Source organism: Crinia signifera, chromosome 4 (assembly GCF_055691185.1).
Source record: "Crinia signifera chromosome 4, ASM5569118v1, whole genome shotgun sequence".
Lineage (NCBI taxonomy): Eukaryota > Metazoa > Chordata > Amphibia > Anura > Myobatrachidae > Crinia > Crinia signifera.
In genome coordinates, this window is record NC_139220.1 from 127,792,453 (window position 1) to 127,814,426 (window position 21,974).

Genomic DNA, 21,974 nt, shown 5'->3' on the forward strand with positions numbered 1-21,974 from the left:
ACGAGGTACGTTAATATGATCATGTGGACATTATGATCATGTTGATATATTGCGTGTTGGCATTTCAACTGTTTAGTATTATGTACCATCAGTATTTACACCCAGTTGGTATAACAGTGTCAGCCAAGGGATTAGCAGGATTTCAATTGTCGGTAATTCATATTTTACCCCCCTGCAGGCCCGAATGAAAAAATAAAAAAAAAACACGGAAGGGCAGGCAGGGATACACACACACACACACACACACACGTTACTTCACTATCTACCGTTCATCTTGGATTGCAGCAATTTGTTGGAATCCCACTTCTTTGGCTGCCTGGACTTTCCTTATTATTTCACGCTCTTTTTCAGCCAGTAACTCTTTTTGACGTTCCAGTGTTGCTTTTAGAATTTCATTTTCTGTCCCTATAACTAAAAAAAAAAAAAAAACAACACCTTTTAAGTAAAACTATAGATATTTCCACATACTTCTTGTGTTATACAGTACATAACAAAGTAGTTTAGTTTGAAAAAAAAGACTTACGTCCATTAAGTTAAACCTTTGATTACCGGTTTTATCCCTGGGTATTTGTATCTAATAAATTGTCTAGACTTAATTTAATGATGTTATTGCATCTGCCGAAACCACCTCACATGGAAGAGTTCCATAATTGTACTGCCCTGACCGTAAAAAAGCCTTTGGTACTTGTTTCCTAGCACGGCCACAATCTTGTGGATCGTGTACCTTTAAGTTAAGGTACACGATCCACACGATGGACCCGATTTCCTTTGAAATCAGGTCCATTTTGCCGGCAAAGGTACAATATCGGGGGCATCGCGTCGGTCGGGACCATTAACATTGGTCCCGACGCGACCGACGCGATGCCCCCGATTTCCCCATAGGCTTCAATGTTAAAATATTTTTTAACATTGAAATCGTGAGGATCGCGTCGGTCTTGTGCCATTATAATGGCACAAGATGAGATGGACTTGATTAAGTCCATCTCACCTTTAAAAAAAATGTGAAAAATGTGAAATGGGCCAATATGACCCATTTCACATTATAGATGTCCCCGTCGTCACCCCACGATAGACGCCAACCCGAAGCGTGGCGAGCGCAGCGAGCCCGCGAGGGGCGGCGGTGCGCGTCCTCCGACCTTTTCATTCCCCTACTATCCACGTCGGCGTGGAGTTGAGAATAGAATAGTGTGGCGAGCGCAGCGAGCCCGATGCATGGCGAGCGCAGCGAGCCCCGCGAGGGGACGCGTATAACTTCACAGGTATACGCGTCCGCTCGCCACGCTTCGGGCTCGGTGGCTCGCTGCGCTCGCCACACTATTCTATTCTCAACTCCACGCCGACGTGGATAGTAGGGGAATGAAAAGGTCGGAGGACGCGCACCGCCGCCCCTCGCTGCGCTCGCCACGCTTCGGGTTGGCGTCTATCGTGGGGTGGGGTTTACGTCTTTAAATTTGGGGGTGTAGGGAATATTTTACATTGAATCCAATGTAAAATCGGGTCCCAGGGACCCGATTTACATTTCATTCAATCAAAAAATCGGGTCGAAAAATCGGGTCGGTCGCGTCGATCGCATGCGACCAAATCGCATGCGATGCGATCGACCCGATTTTTCCGACACGACCACCCCGATGTAAATCGGTGTGGCCGTGCTAGGAAACAAGTACCAAACCTTTTCTACTTGTGTTCTAAACCTCCTCTCCTCCAGTCTAAGCGCATGCCCTCTTGTCCTAGTAATGGATTTCAAAGTAAATAGGCTGCCTGACATTTCGTTGTAATTTCCCTTAATATTTTTTTTACATGTTAAGCATGTCGCCCCTTAGGCATTTGCATTTGGTTAATTGATAATCTATCAAAACTTCTATTTTTGAAAGCATTCTTAAGTGAACTAAGACTCCTCTCCTTACCTCAACTGAACTTATTTTCTAACAAAGGGCCTAATTCAGACCTGATCTCAGGACAAATTTGTTATCAAAATGGAATAAACCATTTTGAACTGCAGGTGGGGCAAAATTAAAATGTGCAGAGAGTGTTAGATTTGGGTGAGTGGAGTTGTTTCTGTGCAGGATAAATACTGGCTGCTTTATTTTTACACTGCAATTGAGATTTCAGTTTCAAAACATCCCACCAACATCTAACTCTCTCTGCACATGTTACATCTGCCCTACCTGCAGTGCAGCATGGTTCTGCCCATTTTGAGAACAGATTTGCTGCGTGATCAAGTCTGAATTAGGCCCAATGTACAGAAAAGTAGGGAAGAGAAAAACACTGTCCAAACAAGAACAATATGCAAAAACAAACCTAAAAAAATATAAAAACAGCATCTAATGCCCCACATGGGATCAAAAAAGGAATTTATGGCACATCCCAAAATCCCAATTTCTTCATCTACTGGAGAGGTCCCATAGCATGTCATCGGAGGGAATGCTGGTATGCAATCTGTTGCATTCTCAGTCCAAAACTTGCATCCCTGGATGCAGTGGTGGCAATATGTAACATTTCTGAAAGCTATGCACAGATGACCTGTTGGCTTCCTTTCAAAGCTGCCCGTTAAGGGCACCATGTCATTTCACCTACTCGTCCAGCCAGATCTTGGTACATTGGGCAGCATCGCATCCCCCATAGAAACCTGGGCGGCACAGGAGGGATCGCAGCGGGTATATAATTCATCGCACATGCCGGCAGGACTTAATATATTTGTGGCTAACCCCTGAAAACAGATGTTTTGGGGGGGAATTAGCCACAAATATTAAATGATAAATGAGCCAATAGATCAGGTGGCTATCTATTATAGGATAACTAGTATCTCCTTCTTTGGTAGTCTCCAACTAAAAAGGTGAATTTTTCAGAGACTTCAGGATAATGGACCAGGAAAATGGTTGAATAAAGAAACCACATCTCTGGCCTCTAAATAAAAAAAATAAAAAAAAAAGTACCAGATTGAGTCACACTCTTTAAGGCAAGACATGTTGTTGTGATCTGTGGTGAAGAACGGCATGGATAGGGACCCAAGGTATGTACCCTGTAACATAAGTGGTAACTAATCACAAGAAAACATTGGTTTAAGAATGCTTTGTAACATTTGCTCTGTGAGACCGATGGTAACCTGCCAAAGGAGTAGCAACCTCACTCCCTGCACACAGCACCACAATTTACTGATCATTGTCCCCTCCTCCCTCACCAGTTGCTAAATAAGTTGTTAATAATAATAATCCTAACAAAAAATAAATAATTGGAAAAAAAATTAAAATAATCACCTGTTCATAGGCCTTGCCCTCCCAGCAACTGTTACCCCTAGTCATGTGCTTCATGTTCCCAGTGGGAAATCCACCACCGACATGTGAAGCTACAACTCTAGGCCCTCCATTTAATATAGGCACACAGAATTTCAGTGGTTTATATATGTAGACATGGGCCAGTATGCTGCACCACATTACCTACTGGCACAGTCTCTCAGGTAGCTGTCATCTGATGGACGATGTCCCCATTGGCTAAATGTATGAAGTAGTGATAAGGCAGGAGAGGTGATAAGGTGCCTGGTAACCGCTATGCCATACATTTTAATGGGAGCTAGCATGTGCATGCGCTCAACTTCCAATCATATTAAGGAGAGCATGGATGCAAAGTCTTGTGTCATGCCGAGATGTGAATGTATTGCAATCCCACTAGAGCACACTGCAAGACACATCTTCCGCTGTACGCAATCCCAAGCTGCACTACAATTGAATTGAAGAGAAGGGGGGATCCGCAGGAGTTTACAGACACTACCACACACAATCAACTTTAGCCAATTTGGTTGTAACCTGCGAGAATATTTTTGAGTTTTGGTTGTAGACAATAGGAAGGCAGCACACACAAATACAAATACTCAAAGATGACAGCTTAGATCAATCACTAAGCCCTAGTGTTGCAAGGCAGCAAAGCTCACCAAGTGCCACAGTACCATCATATTTTTGTTAGTATTGACCAATATCTGAACAATAAGGGAGATATTCTGCGAAGGACTGGCTGCAACTTGCCAAGTTGATCTGAAACTGGCCGGACACAAAAAAATAAATAAAAAAACAAAATTACCATCAAGCTGACTTTGAATCTTGTCTTTATCTTTTTCCGCTTCATTCTTTGATCTGGCAGCTTCTACTTTTATGCTGCCAATTTCAATTTTTTGGGAGTGTTTGAGTTCATCAATCTGATTTGAAAGAAAACAAAGATTTCAATGTGAAAAATAGGGCAAACGTAATAGACAAATCGAGTCCTTTGTCATTGTTATAAGAGCTTGTGGTACTCCCCATTAAAAATAGTTTAGTAATCCGACTAGGGGGCACTGCTTCCAAGGGATAGAGCGGACATCTATTGCTTTGAGGACTGAAGCACCTCCCTACACAAATAGCTCTTCAGTTTCTAAGTGGGTTATTCAGACCTGATCACTGTGCTGCCAATTTGCAGAGCCCTGTTATCAGGTAGCAATCACCCAGCCAGAGTGAAATCCTGCCCTGTGCAAGCCAGCAAATATATTGCTGCACTGCGATTAGATGCAATTCTATTGGCAGTCAGCATCAAATTATTTTTCCATTGCGTGTAGTCTGGACCTACTCAGCCAGTGCGAGAGTCAGGCTGATCAGGGCTGGAGCTGACGTCACATAACCTCCCTGAAAATACTTGGGCATGCCTGTGGTTTCCCTAACACTCCCAATAAACAGCCGGGTGACACCTACAAATGCTAACTACCAGTCAATCAAATAGAGTATGGCCAGCAATTAAAAAGAGTCACTGGATTTCATCGCAGGATGCCCATGTGTGCTGTGAGCTGTACGCATATGCCGTCAATTGATAATCAGCCGGCCTATGAACCCGCAGCCGTGTGATCAGGTCTACATACAGTGCACCCGGAAAGAATTATCAACACTTCACTTTTTACATATTTCATCATGTTACAGCCTTATTCCAAAATGGAATAAATTAATTTATTCCCTCAAAATTCTACAAGCAATACCCCATAATGAAAAAAATTTTTTTTTGGAACATTAAAAATAAAAAGAACTAAGAAATCGCCTGTACGATAAGTATTCACAGCCTTTGCCATGAAGCTAAAAAATTAGCTCAGGTGCATCCTGTTTCCACTGATCATCCTTAAGATGTTTCTACAGCTTAATTGGAGTCCACCGATGGTAAATTCAGTTGCTTGAACATGATTTGGAAAGGCACACACCTGACAGAGAACGTCAGAGCACAAACTGAGCATGCAGTAAAAGGAATTGTCTGTAGACCTCAGAGAAAGGATTGTCTCGAGGCACAAATCTGGGGAAGGGTAAAAGAAAATATCCGCTGCTTTGAAGGTCCCAATGAGCACAGTGGCCTCCATCATCTGTAAATGAAAGAAGAAGTTTGGAACCACCAGAAGTCTTTCTAAACTGAGAGATCGGGGGGTGGGCCCTAGTCAGGGAGGTGACCAAGATCCAGATAGTCATTCTGTCAGAGCTACAGCATTCTATGAAAAGAGGAGAACCTTCCAGAAGGAATCTGCTAATCAGGTCTGTATGGAGAGACAGAAACCACTCCTTAGTAAAAATCACATGGCAGCCTGTCTAAAGCTTTCAAAATGAACCTGAAGGACTCTCAGGGGGGTATTCAATCTGGGCCACTATTTACAACGGGGGAAATAGCGGCGACCGCCTATTCAATGCTGTCTTTACCGACAGCATTGAAGAGGCAGATCGACAGAATGGGCCCGACCCGTTTTGTCGATTTCGGCCATGAATTGTCGCGATCGCGGCTGAATATCGACAATCCACCTTTTCTCAGATCAAAAAGTGGGACATTGAATTGCACCTGACGATCTGCGGTCGAACAAAACCAAAACAGGCCAGGGTCACGGCTGTCGGGCCAGATCGACTGTCGTGACCCGGCATTGAATACCCCCCTCAGACCGTGAGAAACAAAAGTCTCTGGTCTGATGAGACAAAGAACTCTTTGGTGTGAATGCAAGGCATCATGTTTGGAGGAAAACAGGCAATGCTCATCACCAGGCCAATACCATCCCTAGAAAGTGAATAATGGTGATGGCAGCATTATGCTGTAGGTATGTTTTCAGCAGCAGGAACTGGGAGACTATTTAGGATCGTGGGAAAGATGAATGCAGCAATGTACAGAGACATCCTGGATGAAAACCTGCTTCAGAGTGCTCAAGATATCAAAGGAGTGGTTTCAGGACAATTCAGTGAATGTCCTTTGAGGGCTATACACACTGTGCGACTTTGAGCTGAAAGCAGCTCAGTTTAGTCATTTGAGCCACTTTCAGCTAAAAAGCCGCCCAGTGTGTACAGAGCAGCGATGATCATAATCGCTGACACACGCTCCACAGCATCATCGCTGGCCCTGCTGCTCATCTGCTGGTATTACCAGTAGATGAGCGGCAGAGTGGAGGGCTTTCCATAGTGTCCTGCTATGGAAGGTCTACAACCTCAGGAAAAAAATCACTCAGTGTGTATGGACAGTTATTGGCCCAGACAGAAAGGACTTGAATCTGAGATCTGAAAATGGCTGTGCTGCGATGCTTTCCATCCAACCTGAGCTTGAAAAGTGCTGCAAAAAAGAGGAATAGCAAAACTGCCCAAAGATCGTTGTGGCATAATATTCAACTTGATGATGTAATTGCTACCAAAGGTGCATCAACAAAATATTGAGCAAAGGCTGTGTGTAAAAATCAAAATCTCCCAAAAACTTTTTTCATGTTGCCACTATGGGGTATTGTGTATAGAATTTTGAGGGGAAAAAATGTATTCCATTTTGAATATATAAGTACGTAAACCGCTTAAATAGAAAGAGGAGTAGTAAATAGAAAACCGAACTCAGAGCACTAAATGTTAAACTGTTCTTGATCATAAGGTTCAAGTGTTGACAAGAGGAGTCCAGAATCTAAACCTGCCCACACACAAAAAAGCAAGTCAGACATTTTCAAAAGTGGAATCTCAACTGTTTACAGCAACTGACATAAGTACTACAGACCCTATGTTAGTTATGTGCATACACTGTTTTCTAGCTTTTAACATGTGTGTAAAGAGAAAAGAGGAAGGTCCTGGTGCTGAGCAAGTCTTCCTGCAGGTGTAGAGGCTAGTAAGTTTCTGTTGCCATGGTTATTACATCCATGTACCAAGCTAGTCTTGGCTAATCTGAGAACACTAAAATTACCAGCATGTGTTACCTCTAAGGGGAGAATTCATTTAGTGGAAAAGAAAGGAGGTGAAGCACTTAGCCACAAGAAAACATTGTAACTAACTGGATTCCTGCCTTAAGCCTTGTATAGCACTTGAGGAGCAATCTATTCAAGGAAAAGACCAAGTACAAAATGAAGTGCTACAGAAAAGTCAGAATGTAGGCTATTTGTTTGCACTATAAGGACAGGGAGACCATAAGAACCAACTCCAGCTGGCCCATTATGATCCAAAATATAGACTACCACCAAGAGCTTGCCAGCTCAGTTACTCCAATTTCACTTTTAAATAAACATGTAGAAATCACAAGGACAGAGCCCCAGTTAGCAAAGTGGATTTCTCTCCCAATAGTAGAGTGCTCCTTGCTACCTTGATATCATGACGATTTTTATATTCTAATGCAGTGATGTCCATGACTCCTGTAACCCAGTATTACTCATGCAAGAATAGAATCTGTACTCCACACTACAGAAGCGGTGTTGGAACTAGTCATGCATTCAACTTTTGTGCCCGTCACTTGGGTGTCCATGCTGCCCTGTCATTAACCCCCTGACTACAGAAGAGAAAGGCTGGCTTTCTCTTCTGCCTATAACCTGCAAAATTTAGTGAAAAGATGTATAAACTGGCAAAACGTTTAACTGCTGCTCCATGCTGCACAGCAGACTGAACAGGCAGCATGAGCTATGAGCAGATCCATAACATTTTCTGAAACACATACTCGGCAAATGTTGGCGGTGAATGATCTTGCAGAAGATTGTTTAGATACAGGTAAACTTCTTATCAGCATCAGAAGACCAGGAGTATTTCAGAATGAAGAATATTTCCACTTTTATTTATTTTTTAACTCTCAACACAACAGGAGGAAGAGCGTGAACCATTGATACCCACTGATATAAAAATTGACAATGCAAGAAAGACTTTATGATTTGTGTGATATTGAGAACCAACGAAGTATCCAATACCAAATGTAATTAAGCATTTGTACACATGATAAAAATAGATTAAAAAAAGAGTTCTTATGAATATTTCCCTTTAATATACATTTGAAAACATCATATAGACAGACAATAGATAAATGAACACAAAATGCTGTAGCATTCGCTTTCACTCAAGAGCCAATGAAAAATGTTTAAAACAAAAGTTATGGTAGTCTATTGATATCAATATAAATGGCTCCTTAATGGTAACTTGACTAAAATCTAGAAATATGTAAGAGCAGCTAAAATGGCCACCCTTGGGAGTGTCTATACATTCAGTGTGCTTTATTCATTGTAGCGTACAGTTGTATCCAAATAACATTTTAAAACAAAATCACACATACTTACTTTGCTAGTGAGTGCATTGACTTCTCTTTCATTTTTGTGCAGCTTCTTATTTAAAGTGTCATTTTGTTCATTGGCAACCTGAAGTTCATTCTCTAAACGTTCAAGTTGCAGTTTTAAAGACTGTTTCTCCGCCTAAAAAAAACAAAAAACATAAAAGCCATGACAACTCTCAATAACAGGAATGTGTATTTAGTACGGAGACACAAGTCAAATATGTTAACATTTTAAATGCGGAACCAGTCATGTCTTTTTGTACAAGAACAGGTCATTTAATAGCGAAAGCAGCAAGATGGTAAATTTATATTAATGAGTTGATGATTACAGAGTGTGGATCTCAACTTCAATTCTCAAGCATCCCAAACAGGTCATGTTTTAAGGATTTCTGCCAACAGGTTGGATAACTACTGTCCCGGCAATACAGATGGACTCTTCTATGAATGACTAAAGAAATGTATAAAACATGACTGGTTGATTATCAAAAAAAAAAAAAAGGAATTGGAGCAGAGAACCTCAGTGCTAGTCCTCAAAATGGCATTATTGGTCTTAACCTAGACGTGTAACCTTGTAAGAGATGTAACCATGCCAGTGTGGCCTTCCTCCAACATAGTCACATTTCATGTCAACAGTCAAAAACATGCACTAGGCTGGTGTCAGAAAATAATATTCCAACTTGCCTATATCAGATAGACTGCCTGGCCTGCCAGCACTTACAGCTCTGCCCTGTTGCATTTACCAATCTAATGTGGCCAAAGTGATCGGGAAGCCCAGCAACACCACACCAGCTACAAGGCATTCAGAGTATCTGAAAAAGGCCAACTCCATACGGTCGGCATACATATGGTTGACCAAGGTTAACACAAGCAATAGGTTGACATTGCAATGGTCAACACAGAAAAAGGCCTACAATCAGTTTTACACAATTTTTTGGGGGAAGACATTTTCATACAGCTCATGGTAGCCGCAGAGTCACTCACTGTGGCCAGAAGAGATCAGGCAGCCAGAGGCACGCCCTCCTTCTGGCACAATAGAGAAAAAACATCCCAACTCATCTCCACACAAACAGATATTGGTTCCACACTAGTAATGTTCGTTTTTGATCTGCATTTCAATCCGTTAACCCTAATCACATTCCAAAAGTGTATCCCGTGAATAATTGTACAATATCGTTTAAATGTATTTATTATTCACTCCATATGGATGGTCTTCAGTCCAGAAGCATGGATATTAAGATATATTAGCCAAGACCGTATCACAGAGTTCTACATCTTCAATATTACATAAAAGATAATGTCATTACCTCAAGAGATCGAATGGCTGCCTGCGTCTCAGCCATCTGTCGCACCTGTATCCTCTGTACATTTTCTGCCTGTGTGCCATACTGGTCTCTCTCTGCTCTCAGCTCTGTCACTTCCGCTTTTAAATCCTTTAGTTTTTGACATAATTGGACTTTCTCTCCAAGGAGAGTCTCCACACGTTTGCTATCCCTAGTGGGATCAACACTTATTATCTGATTATTAAGTTCTTCTTTATCTTTTTCCATCTGCAAGAGCTACAAAGTGGAAAAATGCATTAAAAAGAAAAACAAGGCACACCACACACACACAAACACATCATTACTTGTAATGGATATTAATATGTATGATCAGTTTAGGCTGTAGCGACACAGCTTAGAACTGGTTTATTAATCATGCATCTCCCTCCAGCAGAAGTGCATCTTATACAGACTCATCATGATACAGTAGAAGGTACTGCTGCAGTTTTCTCACTGCTGTTAGCTTGTGATATTGGGCCTTATTCTAGTTCACTCTTTCTGACAAAATCCTTCTTAGATGGATAAAACCATGTGCACTGCAGGGGGGCAGATGTTACTTGTGCAGAGAGAATTAGATTTGGGTGAGTTATTGTGTTTCTGTGCAGGGAAAATACTGGCTGCTTTATTTCTACACTGCAATATAGATCTCACTTTGAAGTAAAACCCCACCCAAATCTAACTCTCTGTGCACAAGTTACATCTGCACCACCTGCAGTGCACATGGTTTTGTCCAGCTAAGAAGGATTTTGTCAGAAAGAGTGAATTAGAATAAGGCCCATTGAGACTGATCTTAAACTTTAATGAGAAGTAGGTGTTAACTTCTAACTGTATTCAAGGAATATGTGCATTTTAATTCACACCATGCACATTAAACCACCACACAGGATAAAGGGCAGTAATAAATTTAAACTTGCTAATTATTGATTACAAAAAAAATAAAATAAAAAAATTGTGGTCCTAAAGCTCAAGAACATTGGACATCAAATTTGCAGATGACTGCGAGTCGATAGCCACCACCCAGTGTAAATCTGCGAGACAATTGTGAAAATGTTCCAATCCAGTATCCTGTAGCACATCCATACGCAATTCACTCACTCATATTAGTAAAGAATTGGAAAATCCTTAGGATGGTCTGACCCATCCACAACTCTGAGACAGGCCAATGCTGATGTCACACACCATCCCTTAAAACGCCTGGACGCACCCGAGTTTTCTTGACACTCACAGAAAACGGCCAGTTACCACCCATAAACGTTGACTTCATGTCCTTTAAATTGCGAGGGGATTGCGATATTTTCACTATTTATGTCACTATTTTGGCTCATGCATGCAACGATCCATTCGATAATCGAATGGATAAATACTCCAGTGCAGTGTACATATTCAGAGTTTTCAGTACATATTCAGAGCAATACTCCTGCAGTGTACATATTCAGAGTTTTACCTTTAAAGTTTGTAGAAGCATCTTTCCTAGAGAAGGGGAGTGGTCCATGCAGATGCACGAATGTGAAATGAAAGTATTATACATTAGCTATTCAGTAGGTTTTGTAAATAATGGCCAGTGGTTTTTCATGCATTGATTACAATGTCACATGTAACCATTTTGGCCAGACTTGGGTACTAGCAGTACAAATGCGCTCAAATTGTATGCATTTTGTCCACTTGATCAGCATAGTTAAATGTTGATTTACTCAGTTTTGCTATACATAAAAAAGGTAGCCAGTTAACCCAGTCCAGTGTAGTGGTTATATTCCACTAGTAATGTACCTGCTCTAAACAATAAACTGATGCAAAAAAAAAACAAAAAAAAAAACAAGGTCAGGTTTTAAACCACTTTGGAATATGTCAGCATTAGGCTAAGAGCAGAGTGAACAGAAGAGAATTTTACCGTACAGGATGGAAAGCTAAAGAATGACATGTAACACTTCAGAATCCAGGCTGCGATGTTGCAACATGCTATTATGTAAAAACAAGTTTATAATTCCTACTTGCTTGCCCCTTTATTATCTATATCCATCATTCATTCCTATGGGTGGCCATGGGGCTGCCAATAATGCAGTATGGCTACAATGCGTATAGTTGTGCATATGCATCGCAGCAATAAACTGGAATTATTTCTACTGATCTTGGATTTCTCTGACCCACTATTCATTTTGCTCTTTCTGTATAATGTTTGATAGTATTACACATACAGAATGTTAAATATTCATATAAAAACACAAAAAGAAAAATGTGTCAAAATATAATACCTCAGCTTCATGCTTGATCTTTTGTTCTTCTAAAATATGAATTTGTTCTTCTTTCTGATGTTCAAACTGAGATCTAAGAACACTATGTTCATATCGCAACTTGTTGTACTCTCCTCTGTATTTTTCAACCTCCTGTAAACATTAAAGTATGCTTGTTAAAAAGGAGAAAACATTTCCAGGCCAGCAACTTGGAAGTGTAATTGCTGACCGTCACCCCCAATGCAATCCTTTACATCAGGGGTCTTCAACCTTTACGACAGTGTGGGCCACATTAAAAAATTCAACGAAGCCCGAGGGCCACTAATTTCTATTGTGGTATTTAGCACAGCCTTTCATAGATAGACATCACAGCCCCCGCATACATAGTTGGCACAGCTGCCCATACACAGAAACCTCAGCACCAGGGCTATTTCTAGACAATTAGTGCAAAAAGAAAAAAAAAAAATGCAGCTCCCCCTTTCAATAATATTAAATTGAAGAAATTGTGCGTGCGCTCCCCAAAAGGGGCGTGGTCTAATTATAAGCATGTGAACTAGCAGGAAAACCATTACCTGACATTTCACTTTTGCAACCTGCATGACCAGACATTGGTTACCGCAGGAATGGTTGTTGTCCTTCCACGCTTAAGTTGGCTGGCTAAAGGCCGCACAGTGACATATAACCATGAAGGCCCACACAGTGACCTAGTACTCCTCACAAATCAAGCCCAAGCAATGACAGGCTACTTAAATCAATATACTCTGTTTATCTGTAATGCCCATTACACATTATGCCACACACCATGATGCCCATTACACCTTGCACTATAATGCCCCCAATACTCCTGCTTATACATAAAATGCCACCAGTAGTGTCCCTGGTCAGAAAGGGGTAATTCTAGATAGCCAGCACAGCCCTTCATAGATAGACAGCACAGCTTCCCCCCCAAACATAGGCATCTCCGCACAGCCACCCCCCCATTGATAATCAGCACAGCACTGCCAGCCCCCCTCCCCCATAGTCAGCACTGCGCAGCCAGATGCTCCCCTCCCCCAATATTCAGCACAGCATTGCAGCCAGCTCACACCCCCCCCCCCCCCCCAGTCAGCACCACATTGCAGCCAGCTCACCCCCCCCCCAGTCAGCACCGCATAGCAGGCAGCTCACCTCCCCCCTCCCCTTAAGAAACCTGCCTAATCTCCGTGTCCCCTTCAGAGGGCTGCTCCTGCTGGCGGCGGCTGCTGCTGTCTTCAATGAGAAGGAGGCAGGCAGGGACGGGTGCGCAGCGTCAGAGGTCTGGAGCCGGTTGTCACTCGCGCGGCTGTCTTCTCTGAAAGGGCGCGAGTGGGACGTGTGCGCAGCTTCAGGAAATCCACAATGCGCATGTCCCATCCGCCCCAGCCACTGCGCATCCTCCTCCGCCGCGTCCCCCATGTAAAGGGGTGAGCGCGGAAGGTTTTTTTTTAAAACGGCATTTACAGGCGGGCCAGTCAAAACAACTCAGCGGGCCACTTGTGGCCCACGGGCCATGAGTTGAAGACCCCTGCTTTACATGAACCATGTCCTCTGGACACATTTACATGTAGTTCTCATCTACCATTAAATATAGGTTACAGTGTAGCATAATGTGTATGGAACACTACTACTGTGTGGTGTCACGTTTAACAGAGAACTACAACTTCAGTGCATCATGTTTAAAAAGAACACTACTGTTAGGTATAATTTGTATAAGTGGCATTACTGAGTGGTGTAACTTGGATATGGGGTACTATTGTATCTTCCTCATGAGGCCAGGGCCCTTTTTGGAGGCAGCATGTGCTATCTCTATTTGAAAAAATGCTATTTCTAGCACCGGACACCGAAATGTCTAGTGATGGCTTTGTGACAATTATATAAATCAGGCCTTGCAAAAAGAACTTGGAACATATGCCCTGCTTACTGTAATTCATAAGGTGACATTGGTGTAACCCGTATGCTTCGATACTAACAATTAGCAGAAGTACAGACTCTATACAAATTAGTTCATTTTACTAATGAAAGACATTATTATAAGAACTAGATCTGAACATACTTCATTCAATTTACGAATATGTTCCCACATAGGAGCTTCCACTTCTTGCTGTATTTGTTGTTTAAGCAGTTCCAGTTTCTGAGGCGACAGCACCTAGAATTTATACAAACATCATTAACAAATGATGATGGCTACTACTGATATACATTAAAAGGTTTACAACTACCCACAATAGATTGAGTGCCATTGTAAATGGTAGAACTAGAAAACGGATCCCTTAATGATATTAATTCCACATTCCACATTAATTCCAGAGGCTCTCTAGAAACAAGGATCAATGACACTGTTGCATTTATTGTGGTATCAAAATTAAAGGCAAGTACCTGTAAACTTAGAAAATCATAAAACAGAATACAATATTGTAAAAATCAAGCAAACTTTGGGCCTTAGGTAGTCCCGCAACTCCTTTAGGCAACAGGTACTCCTCCTGGATGCAGAACAGAATTGTGCAAAATCAATTAGAATCTAGTGTTCACACTAGGCTGTTTTAGCAGAGCGCTGTGCCCTGTCCGATTTTAAAGGGCAAAATGCGCCCTGCCCCTCTATCAGCACCCTGTTAAAACAGTCTCCGCCTGAAGCACGGGGAAGCCCAGCGCCGCAGTAGATGCCCGGCTACTAAAGTAGTAGTAGTTACCTAAAGAGGAGAGGCTTAGCCTAAGCCAGCTTTATTTAGAGAATTGTGCATATATTTATATAGATGTAAAATCGTCTTGCATTTGACCTATTGTGGCTTTCTAAGATGATTTTTTTTCCTGGTGCATATCCCTCCATTTTGATAAAAAAAATCAACAAGGAAGACCAGTTGTCTTCAGCAGAGTTCAGTCTAAATGACTATGCATGCATTCAGCATTGTATCCAAGAAATAGATCTTCCATTACAGTGTGACTGCAATAAATAGGAGCTGAAAAGCTGCACAAGACTAGTGTTTGCAAAACACTTTATAAACATAGAAAGCTACACACAGAACAGGTAGAAGATATATTGGTAGTGAAGCATGTGTAGTACCCCTGGACTGCTGTGGAACTACAAGTGCCAGCCTGTCTCTGCATTGCCAGTTGCTGAGGCATGCAGCCCACAGCTGATGCCCCTCTCTTGTTTGACACCCAAAAAGTATAGTAAATCTTCCCAAGAGATTGCAGGGGTTAACTCAATTTTACTGTACTGTGAATAGCAGGGGTCTGCAATGAGCTGTGAAATGAGGAGGACTTTAGGACCCAGAGATGACTGCAGGGGAAGAACACATGTGAGCAGGCTGCTGGGACAGGAAGTGGAAGTAAAAAAAAGAGACTGCACTTGAAGTATGATGTGAGAGCTAGGAGCTGGGGGAGCTCTAAAGGGAGAGTCAGCAGTGTGCTGAGAAAGTGAGAGAACATGTTACAGCCATGAGCAGCAGTGTGCTGAGATACAGAGCAGGTGTGTTACAGCTGGGAGCAGCAGTGTGCACAGTGATGCAGCACAGACCATGCAAAGCAGTGTGCACAGTGATGCAGGACAGACCATGAGGAGCAGTGTTAGGCATCATACCAGCACAGATTGTGTGAAGTACAGAGAAGAGTGGGAGCAGCAGCTGCAGTGGAATCCCTGCTGTACAGATATCAGTGAGAAGGGCTCAGCACTCAGGTGCCTTTTGACCCAGGACATTGTGAGTATGTGTTGCCCTGTACACTCACATTGAACACTACTCCAGACTTTCTATTATACATGGAACATTTGCCCTAAGGGTAACACTCCAGACAAGAAGAGAGGAGAAAGGAGCCTTATATTAATAGGTATCCTAGGGATGTGCTGATCCCTGTGACTCAGTGACATTTCAGCTACACCAAGTTAATGTAATAGGCCATGTGGGGAAAGAGAGTAACTGGTCCCCATCCCACATGTTAACAGGGCCTATGCAAAGGAGGACTCTAATTACAGTAGGCCGCCTGGCTGCAGTACAAGACCCAGGTAGCCCCATCTACAGGACAGTGTCTGTATTACAGTGCCTGGGAATAGCCCCATCTAGTGCATGGACTTGGATATACAGATCTCATTGCTTTTAGTCCTGTAAACCATTGGAGTACAGTTAATCCTTTCTTGTTGAGCTACAAGGACAGTTCATTTGCCTTCCACAGTATTACACGACAAGGATTATTTCACCATTACCTCGGCCAGAGTTCAAGAGTGTCCTTCTGGCTACTTATCCGTAGGAAGGCCAGAGTTCAAGAGTCACCCTCCGGCTACTTATCCGTAGGAAGGCTGGGTTGCCCCATAGGGACACCTCCCCCGGGAACTGTACATTGGTTCCCGTACACAGGCCGAATCCTAAACTCGGATCTTGGATAAAAATGGGGTACCGGTACCAGTTAGACTCAAGTTAACATAGGCCAAAGTACTGTTAGTATATTATGTATGGTATGTTGAGAATTGCCTGTTTATTCCAGTATCTTGTACCATTGACCTGATGGGTACAGAGATTGGTTCACCAGAGGTCGTAATATTTCTTATTGTTATAAAGTGAAGAATAAAATCACTCCTGTTCAATTGCATCTGCGCTCTCAAGCCTGCATTCGTTTATTGTCTACCAACCTCCTGGACGAATGAGCCCCTAAGCGTGGGTGTCACACATGCACAGACTTAAAAAAAAAAACACAAAAAAAAAAAACACCACTAGGGAGACAGTGGAGATAAGGATATATTAGCATATGTATCATACATCTATAGCTAAAGGCCAACTAGAATATATTGCATACCAATTTCCATAGAAAAACCTACAGATAACTGCTCTTTGGGTTCTGTACGTTGTTGCTATGACACCAAAACTGAGCACAAAGTAAGTGGTCTCAGAAGACCTATGTAGTAGCAGGTGTCTGTATAAACATGGTTACAAATCATGTGGGAATTAGTAAAAACAAAAGAACAAATGAATGGAAACTACTCCGTAGAAGTTGTGTGAAAATTAATACCAATAAAAAGGGAAACATCGGGGTTGGAAAAAAATAAAAAATCATTAAGTTTACTGCCAAGACCTTACTTGTAGCTTCAGTTCTTCCACGCTTTTGGTTTTGTCTAAGAGTTCCTCTCTCAGCTCGGCAAGTGAGAGACGGACATTTTCCTGCAAGTGCTGGTTCTCGGCTGTCAGTTGTTTGTTCTCATTTTGATATTTTATGAAGTCAGCATGAAGTCTGGAAAATTAAAATGAAGACTGAATTTGCATCACACTGTAGGTTGTAACAACTAATCAATATTTATTTTATAAAAATTACTAATGCTGAAATACTGGGGGTAATTCTGATAACTCCTTCTTTAATGAACTGGTACAGATGTAAGATGTGCAGAGAGAGTTAAGGGCTCTACACATGGAGAGATTTGTGCCATAGATTCTTAATGGGAGATTCCGCATGAGAGATTTTAAATCTCTCACAGAAAGTGTTTCGGCGACTTCAGGGGAATAAAAAAAAAAAAGTCTTTAAATTGAAATAATGGATTGGAATAGAGCCTGGTGGAGTGTAATATTCTTTATCTATAATAGAAGAATAATTAAATAATGTAAAAAAAAAAATGGCGTGGGGTCCCCCCCACAAGCATGACAAGCTCCAGGCTCTTGGAGTGACAGTATTTACTTTGCACAGAAACAAAATAACTCACCCAAATGTAGAGGTGCATACACACTGTACAATTTTGTTGACCAATATAGTTCATTTTGGCCCTTCTGAACGATATTGGTCAAAATATCTTTCAGTGTTTATGCGACAACAAGGAATGATGATGCGCATACCCGCCAGTTATTCATCATGGTTGTTTGTCAAATGTGCATGCAGCTCAATTTGGATATATATTTTTTTTTTTTTGAAAAGCCTATAAACTGTAGCTAGATCTTTCGTCAACGTCTACCATCCAGGACACTGGGTTCAAGGTAAATTGGTCACCAATGACTTTCAACGAAATTGGTCAAAAAAAATAAAATAAATAACCTGTATATTTATAACACACACACACACACACACACACACACACACACACACACTCATATTGCACAGACATAAAAACACCTACAGTTTTCGGAATATTTTGGATATCCGGATGAGGGATACCCAACCTGTATATTTCACTCACACACACACACACACACACACACACACACACACACACACACACGTTTTTAACTACAATAGATTAAAACCGTTGTAACGTACCTAGCATGTTGTTCTTTCAGAGTTTGATAGTTAATCTTATGCGTTTCGCTACACTTTTTTTCATCCATTAAAAGCTTATGTAGCTCGGTTTCTGATGTGGGGGCACCATTGTGTCCACTCAGCGATACAGGAAAGGAGTCCATCTTTACAGTAAAAGTAGTACTTCCAACCACGTAAAAAGGTTTAATAGCTCCTAGGCAGCCGTTGCTGATTTACTCTTTTTCACTCACTTCTTTTACATCATCTCCTGAGGGACTATATTACATAGGTAACTAGAGGGTGGAGGAGGGGAAACAAAAACAAGTATGTTCATGGAAGGTTTACATTTATTTACCGTAAAATAATTAGCTATATCTTTGTAAAGGATGGGTCAGCAAAAAGGATAAGGTTTTATCTCATAATCATAGTGTTGTTATAATTTACATAAAATGATATTTCATTTATAAAATAAAAAAACTAATAATAAAAAAAAAAAAAAAAAAAAACACTACTTCTGCTGTGTACACACGGCAGCGATAGGGGCTGAAATCGCTGGGAATATGGTCACTGAGCGACCATATTGCCAGTGATTGGCGTGTGCACCAGCGATAAATCGCCGGGTGCGCGCTCCCGTTTTCAGCCCCTGAATGGTCGCTGGTCGGAGGAGCATGCTCCTCCGACCAGCGACATCCCCTGCCTCTTCACCCAGCAGTGTTTAAATTTTCATCTGCGACCATCTCTGGTCGCAGATGAAAACGGGACACGGGGCAATATGATTGCTGAGCAATATATTGCCAGCAATCATATTGCCCCGTGTGTATGCACCTTAATGGGGGGTTTAGTATGTGTGCCAATATTTCCCGACAGGGGAAATAATCGGCAATCACCTATTCAGTGCTGTCGTTACGGACAGCATTGAAGGAGTCCGATCTGACTTTTAAAAAGTCGGCGGTTTTGTCGGAAAAGGCAGAGGATTTTCGAAAGCACAGCTGTTCTTCGACAAATCGCGGCCGTTGTAGCCAATCCTCTGACTTTTCAACACTTGACAGCAACACTGAATTCCTGCTGTCGAGTTAGTCAGAAGAAACAAAAACCATTTTTTTTAAACTTTTTTTTTTAAGTTTAAGTTTTAACTATTTGTTTCCACTTAAACACATGAAAATGGAAGAGTTACTCAAAAGAGAAGGGGGCAAGTTCTTCTTAGACCAGCATTTCCACATGGTTGCTAGCACTGCAACTCTCACTTCATGACCTAGACCAGTGGTTCCCAACCCTGGTCCTCAAATACCCCCAACAGTGCACGTTATCCAGGTCTCCACACAGAATCGCAAGTGACATAATTCGCTCCACCTGTAGATCTTTGAAAATGTATCTGAATAATGAGTGCACCTTCTGGGTGACCTGGAAAACGTGCACTGTTGGGGGTACTTGAGGACCAGGGTTTGGAACCACTGGCCTAGACTCACACCAAACGTGCACATTATTATTTATAGTGCTATGATGTCGCAGGCAAGGTTCAGAGAGTCTGAAGATACCTTAAGCATGGCATTGAGCCACACTTACAGCTAATTGAACCCAAAGTCATTTTGCAAAACAATTGGGAGAGTACTTGGCGAGTTATTTTTAAGCTACACAATTTTGTATATAATTTTTTTTTCATACATCTGCTAGTTAGGAATGCACTTATGGTTTCATCAAGAAAGTTTTGTGTTTATATCCAGGCACACTTAAAATGCATACACACTGTGCCCAAAAACACCCATGTAGGCACAGCGATGATGCCAAAAATCGCTGGGCTGATTAGGACGCTATGGAAAGCTGTTCACCCTGCCGCTCATCTGCTGGTAATACCAGATGAGCAGCATCAGCCAGCAATGATGTGGGAGCGTGCATCAGCACTCACTGGCCCATACACACTTGGCGGCTTTTGAGCTGAAACGGTAAAGTGAGCTGCTTTCAGCTCAAATCGCCCAGTGTGTATGTGGCTTTATTGACATACAAACCAAAATGCCTTATGTGAGCTGCCCGCCCTTGCACCATTGTTAAATTACCATGGAAACACCCATGAAACGCTGGGCGTTTCCATAGGAAAATTCCCCTGCCTGCCTCCCCATGCCCCTCTGTCCGGACTTCTGTGTGCGAGCACTGTCGGTGCTCACATACAGCGGCTGCACATGGGTATAAAAGTTGTGAACAATTGGTCCCCAATGCGAATGCGCGGGGGACCGATTGAATTAGAATAACCCCCTAATTGCCAAGTTCACAAAGTGCAACATAACAGAGATTCCTCTGACCAGTAAGACAGCTGCAATCACAAAGCCTAAGCTACCAGCACCTACATCTAGTGAATTAGCACTGTAAACTGTTAGCATTGGGCTATGGGAGGTTGGGATGGAGACACATGCCCAGCCACAATTGAAACAGGTCTATAAATGCATACACACTTTTTGAATCAAATCACTTATTGGTCCCACTTCAGTCAGGATTTTTTTGGGTATGGGTAAAAACCGGACCGGGATTAGACGGCGGAATGCCGGACCATATATCAAACTCTGCATTCCGGAGCTTGTAGTGTCCGGTCCGGGGGGTGTCATCTCCAGGGATTCTGCCTGTGACAGCTGTCACCAGGTAGATAATAAAGACTTCCTGTATAGTCCGGGCACTACATAAAAACCTTCTATATGCGTGACCATACCGCGACAGGACAGAGAGAGCCCGCAGACACCCGGACAAGAGACCAGAGTAGTCAGGCGTCTGGTTTCCATAGCAACCGCCTAGCAGCTCCCTAATCTCAGCTCCCGAATCCCAGCTCCAGTCCCGCACAATGCTGACCCCTGGGCACAGCTTGAGAGGGGTCTGCCAGCATCACCACATACAGGGCACAGGCGATGCAATGCTGAGAGCGGCGGAGCAGTCTGACAGGGAAAGGTATCCCCTCCGTTTCAGAGTATGACAATGACACACATACAGGGGCTTACTGCTCAGCTGTGATCCATGACACGTCCGGTGCGGGTGCGGACAAGGCAAGGGGCTCTCAGCACCGCCTAAAGACTGCCGCACTGCAGCTGGTTACAGCAGTAGCACCTAGTTCCCAGGCTGCTATTACTCCACAACACATTTTAAAAATGGCGCCTGCGCCCCTCCCTTCAATCAGACTTCACCGCAGTAAGCAGAAAATGTGGGCGGGGAATTTAAATCCTGCGTTACGCCATTTTTTTGTAAGCCCCACATTTCCGTAACTTGGGACACTAGTGTCACATAATAAGCGTTGCCGGGCGGCTCCGCCCATGGTTGTGCGCCTGCGCATTACGGTTGGCAAATCAACGAAAGCTGCGAGCCTGCGAGTCACCAACCACCAGTGCCCGCGGGAGGGCGCGCGCTACCCGGTGAGCGGGAAAGGTGGCGGGCTGGCGGCCGATGGTCCCTGAGGTATACTGTAACTGCTTGATGTGACAGCGCTCATACAGATTCGTTGTGATTAAGGTTTTATTCAGGCAGATGAAGGTTGTTGTTTTTTTATTATTCCTTTTTTGTTTTGTTTTTATAATTATCATTAATGGTTTGCTTGCTACATATGTGGCTTAATTTAACAGCCAGGGAGGAGGATTTGAAATGTACTCTAAAGGTGCCTGCACAGACGCTACAATTGTACTGTGCTATGCGTTTTTGACTGTACAAT

At 42.6% G+C, this 21,974-nt stretch overlaps 1 protein-coding gene across 3 annotated transcripts in view; it reads right to left on the minus strand.

Moving 5' to 3' along the window:
• The window catches only part of CEP83 (centrosomal protein 83), a 34,852-nt gene extending 13,260 nt beyond the window's left edge, over positions 1-21,592 (minus strand). Inside the window, exons 1-9 of one of the 3 annotated variants that reach the window (XM_083182409.1) lie at positions 21,274-21,592; positions 18,317-18,588; positions 17,155-17,305; positions 14,145-14,237; positions 12,095-12,226; positions 9,831-10,082; positions 8,534-8,665; positions 4,072-4,186; positions 267-411 (exon numbers count right to left, since the gene is read on the minus strand). In XM_083182409.1, the coding sequence (XP_083038535.1) occupies positions 267-411; positions 4,072-4,186; positions 8,534-8,665; positions 9,831-10,082; positions 12,095-12,226; positions 14,145-14,237; positions 17,155-17,305; positions 18,317-18,459 (1,163 nt within the window). In that variant the 5' untranslated portion in view covers positions 18,460-18,588; positions 21,274-21,592. Of the gene's footprint in view, positions 1-266; positions 412-4,071; positions 4,187-8,533; positions 8,666-9,830; positions 10,083-12,094; positions 12,227-14,144; positions 14,238-17,154; positions 17,306-18,316; positions 18,589-20,739; positions 20,888-21,263 lie in introns of those variants that run through there. The other 2 variants (XM_083182410.1, XM_083182411.1) reach the window with 2 other exon arrangements.
• Between the last annotated feature and the right edge of the window lie 382 nt (positions 21,593-21,974).